The sequence below is a fragment of the Dipodomys merriami genome, unplaced genomic scaffold (assembly GCF_024711535.1).
Source record: "Dipodomys merriami isolate MVZ:Mamm:240054 unplaced genomic scaffold, mDipMer1.0.p SCAF_4, whole genome shotgun sequence".
Lineage (NCBI taxonomy): Eukaryota > Metazoa > Chordata > Mammalia > Rodentia > Heteromyidae > Dipodomys > Dipodomys merriami.
The window spans coordinates 3,519,008-3,538,106 of record NW_027205603.1 but is presented as its reverse complement, the minus strand read 5'-3'; the positions used below and the strand labels follow the sequence as shown (position 1 = coordinate 3,538,106).

At 49.3% G+C, this 19,099-nt stretch overlaps 1 protein-coding gene across 3 annotated transcripts in view; it reads right to left on the bottom strand.

The window, feature by feature from the left end:
• Positions 1-11,959: 11,959 nt before the first annotated feature.
• Proser2 (proline and serine rich 2) overlaps positions 11,960-19,099 on the bottom strand; it is a 30,187-nt gene continuing 23,047 nt past the window's right edge. For all 3 annotated transcript variants that reach the window (XM_069990350.1, XM_069990351.1, XM_069990352.1), the window contains 2 exons: positions 18,558-18,810; positions 11,960-16,020 (listed from right to left, as the gene is read on the bottom strand). In XM_069990350.1, the coding sequence (XP_069846451.1) occupies positions 15,017-16,020; positions 18,558-18,810 (1,257 nt within the window). In that variant the 3' untranslated portion in view covers positions 11,960-15,016. The remainder of the gene's footprint in view (positions 16,021-18,557; positions 18,811-19,099) is intronic.

Sequence of the window (19,099 nt, the reverse complement as noted above, 5' to 3'; positions counted from 1 at the left end):
GCTCCTTGGAACACCTAACATAAAAGTGATGCTGTGTTCTCCTGGCTCCCATCAGGCGGTGCTATATTTCCTTCTCTCCTGTGTTGGATACAACTTCGATTGCTTGATTAAGGTAACTTCTTCCAGGCTTCTCCACCTGAAGTTATTTTTCCTTTGTAGCTAGTATTTTGTAGGGAGGTACTTTGAAACTTTGTCTCTTGTTGCATTACTCACTAAATAATTGTGGTGAATAATTAATTATAAATATAATTACAAATATAGCTATGACTATAACAAATATAATTAATTAATATGTTTGACCTCATTTGGATTACTGTTTTATTTCATGGGTCATAATCTATTGTCATTATTTATTTTATGCTCAAATTATGTCAGATTTGGTCGGTGGGAGCGCTTTTGAGCTGGCTTCTATGTGCTTTTGATAGGTATCATTGAACATTTCCTTACTGTTTTTGGCGGAGGAGAGGTATTCAGGTTTGAACTCAGGGCCTCACATTTGCATCTAGTCCTGCTTTTTTATTCTGGTTAGTATTATTGGCTTATATTTAGTTCTACAAGGGTGGGAACTATTTTATTACTGGTTATTTTGGAGATGGAATCCGGTGAACTTTCCTGTCAGGGCTGACCTTGAACCTTGATCCTTTGCATCTCACCTTCCTGAGTAGCTAAGATTACAGGTGTGAGCCACAGGTGCCAAACTCCCTTCCTTTATGTCACAGAAATGTGCTCCAGACTCATCCCGTGGTTTCCCTGCCACACTGAGGCCCACTTCTCCCAGGAGCCATGATTCTTTTTAGCAGAAAATGAATGAATGCTGTTCACTACCTGCACACCCTAGTGACTGAGCTAGATGACATACATCTGTTCACAGGTACATGTAGATGCACACATTTACATCTGTATTTCTTTTTACATCCATCGATGTAGATCGAAAGCCACAAGTTCTTCTCCATATCTCCCAATTCCAGCCTAACAACAAAGGGTTTGGCGCTTTCTGTTTCATGCTTGTAACCACTTCTAGTGGCGAAGCTGGCTGGTATTGTCTGTTGACCTGTGTACTAACTAACCTATCACCTCCTCCATGATGCCCTCCCATCCTCCTCACAAAAGCCTTACACCCTTATAACCCTGGGCCCCCTGAACCCCCCACCCCTGTCTGAACTTCCCTGTACCACCTGGCCCCGGCCATTCCTCCCCCCACCCAGGCCTCCAGCCCCCACTGTATGGACAGACTCTCATCCAGCTCGGCCCTCCTCACGGGCTGTAGGCTGTCTTTTGGGGGGAGTAGGAGTGTTTCTAATGGCATAGAATATTCTAGTTGGTAGAATATTCTAGTTGAATGTTTTGAATCTTAGGAACCCAAGATGTAGCCATGGTGAGGACTCCTGGCTGTCACTTTTGACCCGATCAAGCCACTGAAGGGGGGTCTCCAGAGATGAATGCTCCACCTCTTCTCACCCTCCCCATCAGGCTCAGGCTGTATGCAGGGTCTGGGATGGGGTTAGGTTTTTATGTTCCCCAGTGTCAGGGCTTGCATCCACCCTGGTTACTCCTGCTTTCTGAGTAATCAGGTATGTTCCTGTGCCTTCAGCTTGAATTCTAGCCACACACAGGCAGCACACCAAGCCACCCCAGTGCAACTGGCCTAAGCAGGGGCCGACAGACAGCCAAGACTGGGCTATTTTCGGATTTTCCTTCAGATCCCTTTATGGTTTACTTTCTGGAGTATCACTTCTCTTTTCCAGAGGAGAGAGAGACAAGAAAAAGGCTCAGGAGGGCTGGGAAGGTGGCTCAGTGGTAGAGTGCTTGCCTTGCATGCATGAGGCCCTGGGTTCTATTCCTCAGCACCACATAAGCAGAAAATGCTGGAAGTGGCGCTGTAGTGGCAGAGGGCTAGCCTTGAGCTGAAGAGCTGAGGGACAGTGCCTAGGCCCAGAGTTCGGCAAAAATTAAAAAAAAAAAAAAGAAAAAAGAAAAAGAAAAATGCTCAGGAAGCTCTGGTGCAGATAACTGGGGAGTGTCAGCCCTTCCTGACCCTACATATCACCTGGGGTGGGGGCCCACTTCCCAAGAGAAGCTCCAAATTCAGGATCCTTCAGTTGCATGGGCAACTTCCAAAACATAAACATTTGGTGGCCACAGTTTTGTAGCCTTTATGTTGAAGAAGGGCTCCCTAGATTGTCTAAGCTGCCAGTTGCCACCTCCCTCTCCTGTGTGGTCTTTGACCACAGCACATGGATGTGTTCTCATTTCAACAGCTGACCTTCAGCTGCCTTCTGGCCCTGTTCTCAAGGGAAGGAGTCCCTGGGCCCTGTCTGTACTGGAGAAAATGGAGCTGGGAGAGCTGGATGGATTCAGAGTTAAGGAGGTTGCTAGCAGGTATTATAGATTGGCCATAGACCCCAATCTCTGAGGAGGCTGTAGACTGGAGGCCTAGGAATCCAAGACCCAACCTGTCTACCAAGAGATTTCAAGGTCAGAATTTTGACCCCTTTTGCTGTTGGTCCTTCAAGTCATATGCATTTTTATATGCATTTTTCTCCTTTGCTGGCTGTGTGAGACCTGCCGGCTTGTTGGGAAATGTGGGGTCCTCCAACACCCCCCCCCCCACCAAGAAGGCCTGTTGCTCACTAACTGTCTCCTGGCACCAGCCTAATCTCCCAAGGCCCTTCTTTCTTATCCCAACTTCCTAGACAATGCCACCACCTCTTCCTTCCTCCTCTATCCTGCTCCACCCCCTCCCCCACAGTTCTCTGCTCCCCAGCCTTTCCTTTTCAGCCAAGGCCCCAGCCAGCTGTTATAGGAAAGCCATAGAGCCTGTAGTTTCCATTCCTAGTGGACTACTTGTGAGAATAAGAGGAGGCAATAGGACAGTAACATAAAGTAGAATTGTCCTGGCCAAGCTAGGCCACGTTATCAAGGTAAGTACATTTACATAGCAGGTCATTCCCTGGTCTCCATTCACTCCACGGTGTGGTCCACTGGCTCCAGCACATTCCTTCGCTCTGGTCAGGTGTCTGACTTCTCTCACTGGCCTCTGGTGCTGAGCTGGAGCGGACTTGTCTGGCTGGCCAAGCTGATGGATCATTGTCAGGAAACTTGCTATTTAGTTGTTAAATCTAGCCTTCACTTTCAAACAGATGATTGGTTAATAAAGACTCCTAAGTTTAGTACTTTTCTATTCTTTCATGATTTTCTATGCTCTTGACATGCTTTTTTGTCCAGTGTGTCTGCATGGTGGGGATGCAACATTGTCTCTTCCCAGCTCTTGAGTTCAGTTATGTCAGGTTAGCATCTGGAAATTGGCCCTGATTGGGTAGAAGTATTTACACCAGTGTCATTGGCTAATACTGCAGATCAGGGCTTATTGTTCTGCTGATGGGTGTAGACTTCAGAAAGTGATATGAGAAAACAAATGTTAGTAATGTAGATTAAAAGTATATTATGCTTTCATGAGGAAATATTTTTCTAGCATTTGAAAAGTTGTCCATGTCATTGACAAAATTCAATGTGTCCAAAAGAGGTTTTATGTCATAAATATAATATGTATAGAGGTGGGAAATGGTTTGCATGTATATCACAAATTATATTTAAGGACAATAAACTTAATGGAGGAAATATTCATCAACTAAGATGTAAATCCATTTGCCAAGTCACGGATGAATTTGAGTTTGGCAATAGTCAACTAACAAGTTCTATGAGCATCAACTGACTACTTAGAATTTACAGTGTAGAATATTGTATATTTTAATGTTGTCAGTTGTATGTTCTTTTTTTTTGGGGGGGGGGTCCGGTCGTGGGGCCTGAACTCTGGGCCTGGGCGCTGTCCCTCAGCTCTTCAACTCAAGGCTAGCGCTCTACCACTTGAGCCACAGCGCCACTTCCGGCTTTTTTCTTTTTGCTTATGTGGTGCTGAGGAATCGAACCCAGGGCCTCATGCAAGTGCTCTACCACTGAGCCACCTTCCTAGCCCCGTCAGTTGTATGTTCTACATCCTTTATATCAGTGGAATTATAAGGAACACACACACATATAATTTTTTCAGTTAGCCAGTTGTTCAGCATTTACCAGCACACCATTCTCCTCCTTTTGCCCAGTACCAGAGTTTGAACCCAGGACCTTGTACTCTCTTGGTCTGCTTGCTTAGCTGGTGGTCTCCATTTGAGTAATGCCTCCAGGCTGGCTTTTTACTTGTTAATTGGAAGTGTGGTCTCTTCAACTATTCTGCCCAAGCTGGCTTCAAACTACCATCCTCCAGTCTCCTGAGTAGCTAGGATTATAGGGATTATAAATTGGGAAGGTAAAGACCATAATATTGTCCATACCACCACCTGTGGCCATGCAGTGAGTCTGGTCCAGCGGAGGTGTGGCAGGAGATGTCAGCTGCTTTCAGGCCTGGTCTTCAAATGGCTCCTGTGAGACCCTCTGAGTCCCTCTCCCTCCCCAGCTTCAGGAACATTGGCTGTGTCTTAGACTGGGTTGTGCTACGGTAATAGAAAACTGCAGTGTGGGAAATTCATCCATCATGAATTTCAGCTCAGAAGGTGGTAAAGTCCACACTAGAGGAACTCCCTCTGGTAAAGCTGACTTTTATTTTTTGCTAGTCCTAGGACTTGAACTCAGGGCCTGAGTGCTGTCCCTGAGCTTTTCTGCTCAAGGCTAGTACTCTACTACTTAAGCCACAGCTCTACTTCTAGCTTTTTAGTGGTTACTTAGCAACAAGAGTCTCGTGGACTTTCTTGGCCCTCCCCCCTCCCCCCCCCTCCTCCGGCTTTCAACTTTGATCCCCAAATTTCAGCCTCGTGAGGATTACAGGCATGAGCCACCAGTGCCCAGTTTGGTGAGGCCTTCTTGCTGTGTTATAACATGGCAAGAGAGTGTTTAAGAGTGGACAAGAAGAGGGCTGACTGGCTTCAGTAACAAAGCACTGTCATGATAATGATGGTGATCCATTTCAGAAGATGGAGCCTATGAACGTGACAACCTGTCAGTCATTAGGCCCACCTCTATCACTGTGGCATTGGGCACGACACATGTTGTGTTTTCAATGCATACACTTTGGGGCACACGTTCACACCACTGGCTCTTGCTGGCGTAGTCACACAGTAGAGAAGGAATGCCTGACCTACAAAGTAGCTGTGAGCAAAATAAACTTTTTGAACCATGATGATCAAGATTTTTGGTTGTTGTTTGTTTTGTTTTGTCTTTTATTTATTAGTACAGCATCACCATTTACTACCAGGCTGAACCAATGAGGAGACAGGAGTCAGGAGGGGACTGGTTGAGCCAGCTTGGATCACATCTCCACTTTCACTGGGCACTCTGCTCCGCTCAGGCCTACAGACCTCAGACCTTCAGAATCCACTGTGAACCTAGGTAGGTTTTGTTCAAAACCGCATTGTAGGTCATAGCTAGCAAGGATGAACTTACAGTGAATCCTTGGAGGACAACGTGGGGAGCGGAAGACACACCCAACCCACCAGCCTCTGTCATTAAAGGATCAGCCGGAGTGGCCAACGTCTGCAATTGTCTCCCATTAAGGGTTATTAACCTGGCCCACAAGTACCCCTCCCTGCCCTGTCATTTACCATGTCTTCCTGGACTACCATTGCCCATGTCTGGGACTTGGACAGAGAACCAGCTTTTTTTTTTTGGTCGGTCATAGGGCTTGAACTCTGGGCCTAGAAGCTGTCTTCAGCTCAAGGCAAGCACTCTACCACTTGAGCCACAGCACTACTTCCAGTTTTCTAGTGGTTTATTAGAGATGAGTCTCATGGATGGATGTTCCTGCCCAGGCTGGCTTTGAACCGAGATCCTCAGATCTCAGCCTCCTGGGTAGTTAGGATTACAGGTGTGAGCCACCAGTGCTCAGTAAGAACCAGCTTTATAAGTGAACAAACTCAGGGCATACAACTTGGACCCCAAATGTCACATCAGTCAGACTGGGCTCTCCACTCTCAGCCAAGAGGCCTTGGCTTACGTATAGTAAGTGTCTACTATACGTAGCATGGTAGAGACTGCCATGTGATACAGTATACGGTGCCCCATAGAGGACAATATGCACTGCTGTGTAGAGCAATCCTGCAGGTGAGTGCACATGGTACAGGGTGGCAGACGGAGTGCTCTTGTCTCTTCTTTCTCTGGGAGCTGGGCCAGCTTCCCTTTCTGTGGTGGTGAACTGGGATGTTGACGTGGGCAGGTTGAAGCCACAGAGTCCCACAGGTGGGGTGACTTGGGTGAGCCGGCACATTCCTGACTCCTAATCACCTGTGATGACACTTCCTTGGCCCCACCCATCTCTCCCGGTCAGGAATTCCACCCATGCCTTCTGCCTCATCCTCTCCCCACCGCACTGGTGTGTGTGTATGCCTTCTTCACCACAAATAATACACTGGAGTAAGGCGTGGCTTTGTTTTGCTTTTATTTGACTGGGTTTCCCGTGTGTAGAATGCTGCCTGGGCATTTGTTGAATGACTGCTAGACCATAAAGGCCCCGGGTGAGCAGGGACTGTGCCTCTTTTCTGAAACTCCCACTGGATTTGATCAGGTTCATCAGGTTTCAGTGAGACTAGCACTGGCAAGTGTGAGGCCCTCACTAGGACTGCAACCATCACCACGACACCCATCCTTTAAAGACTTGACAGCTCCTCCGGCTTTCAGTGTCCACAGCTATTCCATTTAAATAGAGCTGCTTTGGGGACACTCACTATCCAGAGGTCACCCTAGGTACAGGGGACACGGAGGTGAGTATAAATGTCCCCACCACGAAAAGCCCACATTGGCACATCCCACACCAGTGTTTCTGGGCCTAAGCAAGTCTGGTAATGGGCATCTCGCTAACAAGCTCCCCAGAGTGCTGCCACCAGCGAGGAGCCGCTGTGTAGACTGCACTGGCCTTCCAGCGTGGCCTCCACAGGGAAGCTGGCTCCCATTCACATCCCATTTCATCTGTGGCGGGAGCTGAGGTGGGTGGGTGAACTATGGGGCCAGCTGAAGAGACTGTATCTCCAGGAGGCCAGGGTGGCCTCTGTTTGGTTCCCTGCCTGTGGAATATGCTGGAATGTGGTATACAAGCCAGCACCAGCCTTGGGGAGGCCAGACAATCCTCCAGTGTCAGAGCTGAGCTGGCACTGCCGGCAGGGAGGAGGCCCAGGAGGGAGGCCCAGGGAGAGGCCAGCCGTGCATCCCCTGTGGGCAGGGACAGGAGACAGGGAGAAGTCAAGTGTACTTTTGAGCAGGAAGCCAGCCCCACCCGCCCCACAAGGAAAATCAGCGCAGATACAGTATTTTTAGCAAGTGAGGCAAACCCTGTTACTTGGTGAGCAGTGGAACAGAAATCTAAAACTGGCTGCGTCCCTCAGGAAGCCAGTGCCCACCACCACACACAGGAGGGGCCTCTCCTGCTGCCAGCCTCCCCCGCCCGTTCCGGTCCCCAGGGCCGTGTGAGAATTCTCTGCCGCCTCTGGGGCCCCAGTGATGAAGGGGTGAGCCACACCAAAATTAGGCCTTCACCCATGTGATCTCAGTAAGGCCTCTTGGTGAGCCTGACCGGTCAGCGTGGGTCCTATGGGCCAGCCCGAGGCTCCAAAAGGGCGACAGGGAGGAGGTTTGAACCCAGGTGAGGAGGAGGATGTCTGCGCCAGCAGGGAGAGTCTCAGGACTGGCCACTGGCGTCAGGTCCTCTTCCCCAGCACGTGCCTCCATGGGATGGGGCTGTGCTGTCCCTTCCAATCAGCCTGGATGCCATGTGGTTTCTGTGCTGAATTCAAATCTCACTTCTCACCACTACTCTGGCTACCAGGAAGTTACCCAGCATGCATCCCTTTAAGCTTCCCAGCCTTCCCCCTGGCATCTGTTTTCAGGCCAGATGGAATCTGAAATCCAGGGAAACGCTTAGAGAAAAACAACAAAAATCCTTTGAAATCAGGTGAGTATGATTTGTAGAAACAGCAACTACACCCTTGGGATCAAGATTGTATGAGGTGAAGGACTGAGCTGAGGGGAAAAATGGTTTAAAAGGAAGCATGGTAGTACATGCCTGTAATCCCAGCACTTGGGAGGCTAAGAGGATGTCAAGTTCAAGGCCAGCTGAGATTACATACATAGCAAGACCTTGCCTCAAAAAACACAGGAAAACTACTTATTTAAAAATAATTTTGGGGGCTGGGAAGGTGGCTCAGTGGTAGAGCACTTGCCTTGCATGCATGAGGCCCTGGGTTCGATTCCTCAGCACCATATAAGCAAAAAGAAAAAAAGCCGGAAGTGGCGCTGTGGCTCAAGTGGTACAGCACTAGCCTTGAGCTGAAGAGCTGAGGGACAGCGCCCAGGCCCAGAGTTCAGGCCCCATGACCGGACTCCCCCCCCCCCCCAAAATTTTTTTTTTTTGGCTGGGAATGTGGTTTAGTGGTAGAGCGCTTGCCTAGCATGCATGAGGCCCTGGGTTCAATTCCTCAGTACCACATACACAGAAAAAGCTGGAAGTGGTGCTGTGGCTCAAGTGGTAGAGCACTAGCCTTGAGCAAAGGCAGCTCAGGCCCTGAGTTCAAGCCCTAGGACAGGCAAAAAAAAAAAAATCAACAATAGCAACATTATCACAGATCCGCCACCCCCAAACACACACAAGGCACCGATATCAGCAACACCACTAATAAGTATAATCTATGCATAATCATCTCTACAGGGTGGGATTGAGATCACTGGTTTGTTACAGACATGGTGTCAGAAATAAAAAATAATCTAAACCAGGAAACACCTCCTCTGCACAGCTCCCTCCTGAGCCAGGAGGTCCTGGGCGGAGGCCCGGCCGGGGCAGGCTTCTGGCTAGAAGGTCTCTGGGCTTTCCACTGAGGCTCTCTTGCCTTTCCAGTAACAGCCTGGACTCCAGACACTGCCAGGGTGTTGACTGGGCAACCCAGTTAGCTGTGCTATGCGCAGGAGCCCTGAGTATGGGTGTGTTGGGAATGGGTAATTCCCAGGATCCACATTCTCGGCCGGAGGGGCCAGAGGGCCTCAGAGCCAAAGTGCCTGCCTTGAGCTGCCCCTCCCCCTCCTCAAGGCAGGGGTCAGGCTCAGACTCTAGGAACTGTACCCTTGCCCCTGAGCCTGCTCAGTATTCTTTCCTCCCTAAAGATGCCACCCCTCCCCACTGCGGGGCTCTTTCCACCAGACCCGGCTTCAGGATGACAGGCTCCATCTGTCCTTCCTTCTGATGGATAGCAGGATGACCCTCGGGACGGGACGCCCTGGGAGGGTAGAGGAGGAACCCCTCCCCACTGGGGAGAACACAGGGCTGGAAGGCCACAGCCTTCAGCTGAGGCAGCATCTGTGAAGCTGCTGAACGCAGGACACCTGGGTAGTGGAGGCTGTGGCCCCAGGAGGTAAAGAGTCTGAGAGGCCTCTGAGAGGGAGGCAGCGGCATCCCCGTCCAGCAGGAGTCCCAGGAATAGTGGAGGAGTCACCTGTCACCATTCCACACCACTCGGTTTGTCTCCCAAACTTCAAAAATTAAGAAAGCATGGTTTCAGGTTGGGTACCATGGTGCACACCTATAGACCCTGCTACTCAGGAGACCGAGGTAGGAGGATGCCTTGAGCCCATTAGTTTGAATCTAGCCTGTGCTACACACATAGCAAAACCCTGCCTAAACAGAGCACAATTTTCAAACTTTTTTTTTTTCATTTACAATTGCATTCCCGCCAACTTTTTGTAAAAATATCATAAGCACTTTTAATTCCATTCTTTCAGCCTTTAAGATTGGACTGAGAACCACCTAACTTACAAAGTTTCACCACCATGGATTATGAATTTAAAAGAATGCGGTTAAGAGCTAGGTGTGGCCGGGCGCTGGTGGCTCACGCCTGTAATCCTAGCTACTCAGGAGGCTGAGATCTGAGGATCGTGGTTCAAAGCCAGCCCGGGCAGGAAAGACTGTGAGACTCCTATCTCCAATAAACCACCAGAAAACCGGAAGTGGCGCTGTAGCTCAAGTGGTAGAGCGCTCGCCTTGAGCTGAAGAGCTGAGGGACAGTGCCCAGGCCCAGAGTTCAAGCCCCACGACCGACAAAAAAAAAAAGAGCTAGGTGTGGTGGCCCATGCATATAATCCAGTCATTTGGGAAGCAGATAGGAAGATCACAGTTCAAGTCTAGCCCAGCAACTTAGTGAGACCCTATCTCAAAAACAAGCTGGGTGCAATGAAGCACACTGTGGAATCGTGGTCTGTGGTCCAAGGTCTGAGGCTAGCTGCAGGCAAAAAAAATGTAAGACCCTATTTGGGAAAAAAAAAAAAAAAAAAAGCAAAAGAGGCTGGAAACCTGACTCCAGTGGCAATGTACCTAACTGCTAAGCTTGAGGCGCCTGGGTACAAATCCCAGTAGTGTCAGAAAAACAAGAACATTATTATTTTGGGTCCAGTCGTGGGGCCTGAACGCTGTCCCTCAGCTCTTCAGCTCAAGGCTAGTGCTCTACCACTTGAGCCACAGCGCCACTTCTGGCTTTTTTCTTGTGTGGTGCTGAGGAATCGAACCCAGGGCCTCAGGCATGCAAGGCAAGCGCTCTACCACTGAGCCACCTTCCCAGCCCCAAACAAGAACACTATTAAGCAATCTTTTAGGTGTGAGTGTGGAAGGCAAGAAGGCGAGAGATGCCTCCATGAATACAGTGTGCCAAAGCTCTTCCATCTGCCTCCTCTCTGAAAGTGACACTCCCAGGGAGGGCCGTTTTCTGGACGGATGCTGGTTGCATGTAGATCGGGGCAGGCCTAGTGCTGCATGTGGCCAGGCTCATGGGCAGCCCACCTATGTAATAAACCACATGATGACTGCGCTGAAATCAGAGTCACCAAGAAGGACACACACACATCCAATGCACACATGCACAGGGCAAGGCACACATGTACAAACAGGTAGAGCAGCCACCTGCTTGGCATACAGATGGGTTCCTTGTTCATTCAGCCCCACCCCTTGAAGGAATTTCCAGAATTTAGGTTACTATCCTTGGCAGTCTTCCTCTGCTGAGGGTAAAGTTGACGGCGTGTGACCTGTTTGTCAGTGATTTGAGTTCCATGAGCCTCTGCCCCCACAGATGACTTTTCCCTTTGGTTTGGGTGGGACAGATTCAGCCACTGCCGTGACTGTGGGCAGCGGTAGGGTGGGGTTGTGTGGGGAACCCTGCTTCACCCTCACCCCTGAGCCTCCACAATAAGATCCAGGGGGCAGAGGGGGCCTGGATGGCTTTAAGACAGTGCTGGGATTCAGGAAACTTCGTTAAGGGCAGGTGAGGAGTCCTGTCAACCTGCATGGTCTCGGCTCATGGGGCTGTTGCAGTCTTGCAGGAAGCAGCCCCAAGCAATCCTCCCAGACTCCCCACCACCCCCAGAAACAGGAAGAGGCGTGAGGCCAGGGGATTGGCCTCCCCAAGTCCTGTGGATTTGGGACTGTATGAACGATTGTGTGCTTTTTTTTTTTCCTGAATAAAGGGACCTTTAAGAGGACTTAACTGTCCCGCAAATGTGAGTCTCAGGGCCTCCCAGGGCTTTAGGGCCTTGAGAAAGCAGGTCATCCTGGAGTTGGGGGGTAGAGAGGGACAGAAAAGGGGGGAGAGGCAGGAGCTGGAGGGCTGGGACTGTGGGGCGGGGATTGGGGGGTGGAGGCCCGGCCTCCATTACAAAGAGTTGCAACTTTCCCAGGGTGCAGCAGCTCAAAGCCCGGTCTTCTGTTTTCTCAGACATTTGAAAGCAAGGCTTGTCCAACTAGATTAGAAAAGGATATGGGGACACGCGCCCCACACTTTAAAGCCTTGTTGTGAAAAGAAGACACAAAACCTGTTTGGTGACTTGTCACCAGTGAACACTCCCCCGTGCTCCCCTTCCCCCTTTCCTCCTCCCAGCCAGCGCGGGACAAGAATAAATAGCCACTATGTTCATCCTGAGGACACCATTACTGCACGACACCAGGTAGCAATTCAGGGACAAAAAGAAAGTTTATTTCACAGCAATAAAACAAAGGCTTCATTCTGCGCGGGCAGGAGGCACACCATTTTTGATAAGGCTAAATTGTTATACTTATCTTCTTCCTCCTTAATAATCATTAAAGAATGGATTTCTTAGCTCACCTGCAGAGAAAACGTCACCACTGAACCCCGAGGAAGCCAGATCCTCGCAGAGCTCTGGGGGGGTTACAAAGGTCCCTTTCTAAGATGGTCTGGATCAGGTCGGTGCTGAGGGAACTCCTGCCAAGCTGATCATGAAAGCGGGTTCTCCATGGAGACCTGCGCAGTGCTACCCACCCCGAGTCAGCCAAGAATGGTCTTGGAAGTCAACTGGGAAATCAGTTGGAAGTCAAGCTGTGCTGTGTGTGTGGCCCTGCAGCGGAGCTCAGCTCTTTCCTGGGCCACCTCCCTTCAGGCAGCTCTCTCAGGGAGGGAAAATCAAGTGAAGCTGTGCGGCTCAAGTAGCCAAAAGAAGCTCAGGGACAGCACCCATGCCCGGAGTTTAAACCCCAGGACAGGTGCAAAAAATAAAATACAAAATAAAGAGAGTTTCCTAAAACTGGCGAGCATCACCTGAAAAGAGTCTGGGATTCATCTTTCCTTTTCATTACAATCTTGCTGTGCAGTATGGTCCTTTGAGTTACCTTGAGCCACATGGCCTTCAAGGAGACCCAGGGCATGGGATGACGGGTGGACTTCCGTCCTTCAGCGAACTCAACTATGTGGTAACTGCATACACACATGCAGGACAAGGCCTCCTAACTATCAAGAAATGCCAACACAACCAGAAAATAATCCAGAATAAATAGAAAGTATGAATAACTAGGAATAGACCTAACCATTTGAAAGAAAACAATGGGGCTGGAAATGTGGCTTAAGGGTAGAGTGCTTGCCTACCATACATGAAGCCCTGGGTTCGATTCCTCAGCACCACATAAACAGAAAAAGTTGGAAGTGGCGCTGTGGCTCAAATGGGAGAGTGCTTGCCTTGAGCACAGAGAGGCTCAAGGACAGTGCCCAGGTCCTGAGTTCAAGCCCCAGGACAGGCAAAATAATAATAATAATAATAATAATAATAATAATAATAATAAAAGAAGAAAAGAAAACAATTGAAAATGTAGTGTATGATGTAAGACCCAGGTTGCAAATATGCAAGGTAAAATTCAAAATTTGTTTTTTTCAGAAACGTCTTAAGAGTAGATATGCTAATATAGTCACTTCACAATAAAATCATAGGACACGATAAAAAGAGTCTTCATATATCAAGAATACTTAAAATATCTGCCTAAAGCAAGACCCTCAATTATTAAAACACTGTGGAAGGCATCTCACTTCATAAAAAAGGAAACATGCATGAAATCCTTTAAACAAATCCAACAGACACTGAAGTAAATTTTTTTAAAAGAAGTACTTTGAAAAGCTGTAAGAGTAAAGCACCTAGTTACGATCACAAATGAAAGATTAGTTCATCAGAAATAGTCCAACGAGGGCTGGATGAGACACAAAATACTGTGGTTCTAAGAAAAGCAACTGGCATCATTCATTTTGTGAAACTTACAAGGCAAATGGAATACTATGAATAAATCCTTCACAGCACATTTAGAAGTTTGAATTTCAGTTAATACTCAACAGGAAAGAAACCGGCTCTGTCTCAGGGCTGGCGGGGACCAACAGAAGGGTGTGGCTCTCCAGGGCTGCCCTTCCCTGAATATTTTTAGAGATTTAGGACTCCAGCCTTCAATAGTTGTGATAGTAATACCTGTGGCCAGTACTCAGCCTGTAGGAGACTGTCTGGGACTACAAGAGTTCTTTTCAGGCTGGTGCCCTGACTTCTCCGATGTTTTCCCCCTTTACAAATGGATTCTAAGCTGTGCTCACACAGGAGGACTTTGAGAAGCTTTTGTTTCCCTCCTGCCCAGTATCTACTTCGGAACGCACAAAACCAAAATGTGGTGATCTTGGGTGAAAAAGCAAAGATGATTATTTTGTAAAGTAGGGAACATTGCTTTCTTTAATTGGGAACAAAAGAACACCTTGTTGAGGAAAAAGTACTTCTGGTTCACCAAAATATCGCAGACACGTGTCCTCAGAAGACTTCCATGTTCAGAGCAACGACGTCGGTGCAGCTGGTTACATGGCTGAGGCGCCTGTGGGAAGCGGAGAGCAGGAAGCGCGGGTATCCTGGAGTTACATAACAGGGTTTTCAGAACTGGTATTTATGTAATCACGGACATGCACGTGAGCACACACAAACCCAGGAATATGTTAACACATCTTATGTACATACATATATACATACAACATAGACACACTCCTGTCTCAGGAACGCAGATTGGACAGTTTTGAGCAGACGTTCTTTCTCCAAATGACTACCTTTTTCAACCTCAGCCTCAAAAACGTACACCTTACTCTAAAACTTTCATTCCAATTTTGATGGAAAAAACCCCCCTGGAATCCTATTAAATTATATCAAGAAACAAAAGCTTGCCTAGGGGGTAAAGTACAATCTTTCAGCCCTTAAAAAAAAGTGATATATATATATATATTTAAAGTATAAAACTGAACAAGCATTAATTTTCTGCTGTCTTAGAACGGGGGTGGGGGTGGGAGGGGGAGAGAATCCTGAGTATGAGAAAGAGCTAAACTGGCTTTCATGTCCCATGAAAAGGGCTAGAGACGTAATAAATCCCCTCCTCCCAAACAATCTAAACACATACGCCACTTCCAAACTAAGGAAACCCATACGCCTTAAAGGTTATTCTCTCTGAGACCTTAGGAAAAGGAAGATGACAAGATACTGGCCCGGTTCTCTTTCACAGAAGGATACCCTGCTCAGCGGAGCGAGGGCCCAGGCCTTGGCTTCCCTCCCACACAGGCAGAGGTGGGGGCTGTGGCTTCCGCCCCTTTAAGAATGCAGCATTTTGTGCCTTGGCTCCTGGTTGTGGGAGAAGATCCCTGTGTCAACTTGAACTCCCTGCCCTCGGTCTGGGTTGAGGACCCACACATTCCAGCCTCCCTGTGGCCTGGGCTCATAGGTTTTCCTTGAGCAGCCCCAGCTTGCGCAGTGCCTCCCGCCGAGCCTCCTCCGTGGAGCCCCGGCCTGAGAACTGCACGGTGATGCCCTGGGGTCGGAAGCCCACCGCCCTGGGGAGAGAGCCAGCCCGCTTCCTGGCATTCTGATTGCAGTCAGGTGGCTGTGGCTCGTACAGGCTCCGGCTGGCATTCTGGCGTGCCAGTTTGCTGGCCAGGACAGGGTCAGGCCGGAAAGTGATGGTCTTCCCCGTGGGGACAAAGACACTGGGCTCGCTTTTCAGTGCCTCGTGGATGCTCTGGAAGCCATTGGCCAGCAGCGGGGGCTGCTCGGTCTGCACAGCCCGGGACTGCTGCCCACTGGCCGGCCCTCCTGCTCGGGGACCCTCAGCCTCCTTGGCCAGGCCCGGCCTGCTCTGATCGGGGCAGAAGTCCCTCTGCTCTGGGATATCGCCTCTCGGAGGCCGGCCTTCCATGTCTCCCAAAGCCAGGAAGGAGACACCATTGATGTTGGCCAAGACCTGGGCCTTGCGCTCCTGCACGTTGACAGCGGCTTTGGAGATGGTCTTGTTGAAATCCTTCCCTGAGCTGTTGGTCACACTGATGTTGCTGGGGAAGCGGTGGATCTTGGGGGATGGCTGGGCTGTGTGTCTGTGCCACAAGGGGTGGTCCCCGTTTCGAGGGGCTGCAGATAGCAGAGTTCTCCACTCTCCGGGTCTTCCTTCCTTTGAGGGGGATGTGGGAGAGAGGGCATCACTTCCTGCCAGCTTCTCTGACATTTTCTGGGCAATCACCAGGGGTGTGGGGATGGATCGAAGCAGCTTTGGATGCTCTGAAGGAGGACCGGGGCTGAGCAGCTCCTTCCTGGGAGGTGCTGGCTCTGGGTCGCTAGGCAGGACGGGGGGCTGAGGAGGGGCCTCAGGGTCTGGCAGTGGGGTATTCTCAGCATCTTCTTTCTTGCCTTCAAGGACAGGGACATCATCCTGCCCTGCAGGTTCATTCCCTGAAAGACAAGGGAGAAAAATGCATTAGCTTCCACCTGTGCAAAAGTAAATGTGTGGCTGGGCGCCAGTGGCTCACATCTGGAATCCTAGCTGTTCAGGAAGCTGAGATCTGAGGATCATGGTTCAAAGCCTGCTCAGACAGCTAAGTCCATGGGACTCTGGTGGTTAATTATCTCTAATTAACCACCAAAAATCTGGAAGTGGAGCTGTGGCTCAAGTCCCAAAATTGGCACACACACAAAAAGTAAATGTGTGACATTCCTGTCCACTGAACTCCACAGCGACTAGTATAACTGCCACTCTCCTGTCCCACTCCTAGGACTGGTAAAAGAAATCAGTTCATTGTTCCCATGGTCACAGGCTGATAATCAGCAGACCCACGATGGCAGAAGCTAGTGGAGTGCTTGCTACCACACTGGGGATGTACAGAGGGGACTGAGAAGCTAGAAAGTTATGTGCATACACCACCAACTCCAAAGAGCCCTGGAACAGGCGTGGGGAGCCTTTTATCTGCCAAGGTGCCAAGAGCCATTTGGATATTTGTCATCTCACTGGGGCCACACAGAATTATCATCACAGGCCAATGTGCAAGGACAGCCAATGAGAAGCACACAAGAAGCACAGTGTCTGATTCCCAGGGCCCAATGTTTCCCATACCTGACCTACAGGAAGGATTCAGGCTGTGCCAGTGGCCTAAAATGTACCACAGAAATACTCCTGACCAAGCCAGACACTGATGGCTCACACCTGTAATCCTAGCTACTCAGGAGGCTGAGATCTGAGGATCATGGTTCAAAGCCAGCCCGAGCAGAAAAGTCCGTGAGACTCTTATCTCTAATAAACCACCAGAAAGCTGGAAGTGGCGTGGTGGCTCAAGTGGTAGAGCACTCTCCTTGAGCTGAAGAGCTGAGGGACAGCGCGTCCAGGCCCAGAGTTCTAGCCCCACGACCGACAAAAAGAAAAAGAAAAAAAGAAAAAAAAAGAAATACTCCTGACCAGCTCAGGTGGCGTTCAGTGGCTTGCTTGGGACTCAATTCTGTTTCCCATTTCATTGCTTCTTCTCCACATCTGTCTCTGGCCTCAAAACCATAAGCCACATCCTTTTATCTCTATACCTGTGCAATGTCACACAGTGCTGGCCATAGAGAAACACTGGCAACAGCTATAAAAGTATCAAGTTAGAAAAATGGTGTTGCTGGGCGCTGGTGGCTCAAACCTGTAATCCTCAGGAGGCTGAGATCTGAAGATCACAGTTCAAAGCCAGCCCAGGCAGGAAAGTCTCTAAGACTCTTATCTCCAATTAACAAACAGAAAACTGGAAGTGAAGCTGTGGCTCAAGTGGTAGAGTGCTAGCCTTGAGCAAAAGAGCTCAGGGACAGTGCCCAGGCCCTGAATTCAAGCCACACAACCACCCCGCCCCCCAACAACAACAACAAAAACCAGTGGGTATGGGATATGTGCTTTCAAAAACTATTTTCTGGTCAGGTGTTGGTGGCTCATGCCTGTAATCCTAACTACTCAGGAGGATGAGACCTAAGGATTGTGCGCTTCAAAGTCAGCTCACAGGAAAAGTCTGAGACTCTTATCTCCAACAAACTACCAAAAAAAGCTGGAAGTGGAGCTGGGGCTCAAGTTGTAGAGTGTTGGCCTTGTGAAAAAGCAAAGCTCAAGGACAACGCCCAGGACCTGAGTTCAAACCCCAGGATTGGCACAAAACAAAAACTATCTTCTTTGGCTCAATTTTGCTATCTGATCTTTTTAAAGGATCAGTTCACTAGTTCTAATTTATTTGAGGAACACCACTTCAGAGCAGAAACATTTTTGCATTAAAAAATGCAAAATCCACTTGTCACTTTTCTGAAGGGGTGACTAGAAAGCCAACTATTCTTTCCCACAATTGCAGCATGGAGGATTCTGAATGATCTACAGCCTGGCTTACAGCACCCACGCATTCTTACAGGTTTACATCAGTAACAGTGGGTTATAATGAGCAGTGCCCAGGCATTTTCCTCTCGTTTCTTCCCTACCCTCCCAAGTGCGCCCTGCCCCATTTGTTTTCACTGTCCTTTCAAATCACGAGGAAACAAGTGGATGGACTTTTGTCATTTCCCTCCAGTTCCACTCGGCGGCAGAGGCACCTACTCCTTTGAGGCTGCTCAGAGTCAAGGGAAACTTAGGGTCAATGTGGGCCTGGGTTCTATTCTGTTCTGTTCTATTCCTCTGAACTCGTTCACTTTCCTGATCAAATACTCCCACCTTGGAAAGGTGGGCTACAGAAATGGGGCTCATCTTGCAATGAAATATGGGTACTTTGTGTAGTTCCTTTGTGGGCCAGCATTACTTCCCAGAAGCCGCTTCATATACATGTGCATGAATATACCACCTCCGTTCACAAGCTCCGTGGCTCTTGTTCTTTGTTCCAGTCCTTTTGGCAGTTCCCTGGCTGGACGATCAACACTACTGCAGTGAAGCAGAGCAGCTGAGGCTGTGCCTTGTCCTGGTCGCAGCAACAAAAGGAAAGGGCTGGGGCCCTCACCTGCTGTATGGAGCACATCTGGAAGGCGCCCAGCTCCACCAGCTGTGGGTCCTGGCTGCACCAGGTCGATGACCTCTCCCGGCTCCCAGTGCCTGGCAGGGCTCTCCTCCGGAGTGGGTGGGGAGTGGCAGCAACTTCCGCCATCACCCAGTGCTGCATCCTCGAAGTCGTCTGCCAGGGAATCGAGAGTCTCCTCGAAGAACAGAATCACATCCTTCTCCTCGTGTGTGAGGTACTGCAGGCTTTCGTCATCCTGGAAGACACATCAGGAGATTGAGAATGGAAGCAACAAACCATCAGACAAAGCCCTGGCAAAGCAGGGGCCAATGTTCAGCCCAGAAGAAGCCACTGCACCCTGCAAATTCCCCACCATTTGCACGGGCCACTGACAAATTGTCACCACTTTACCATCAAGGTAGGAAACATAAAGCCTGCTTCTTGGTGTCAGTGGCTCACATCTGTAATCCTAGTTATGCAGGAGGCTGAGATCTGTGGATCACAGTGCAAAGCCAGCTTGGGTGAGACTCTTATCTCCAATTAGT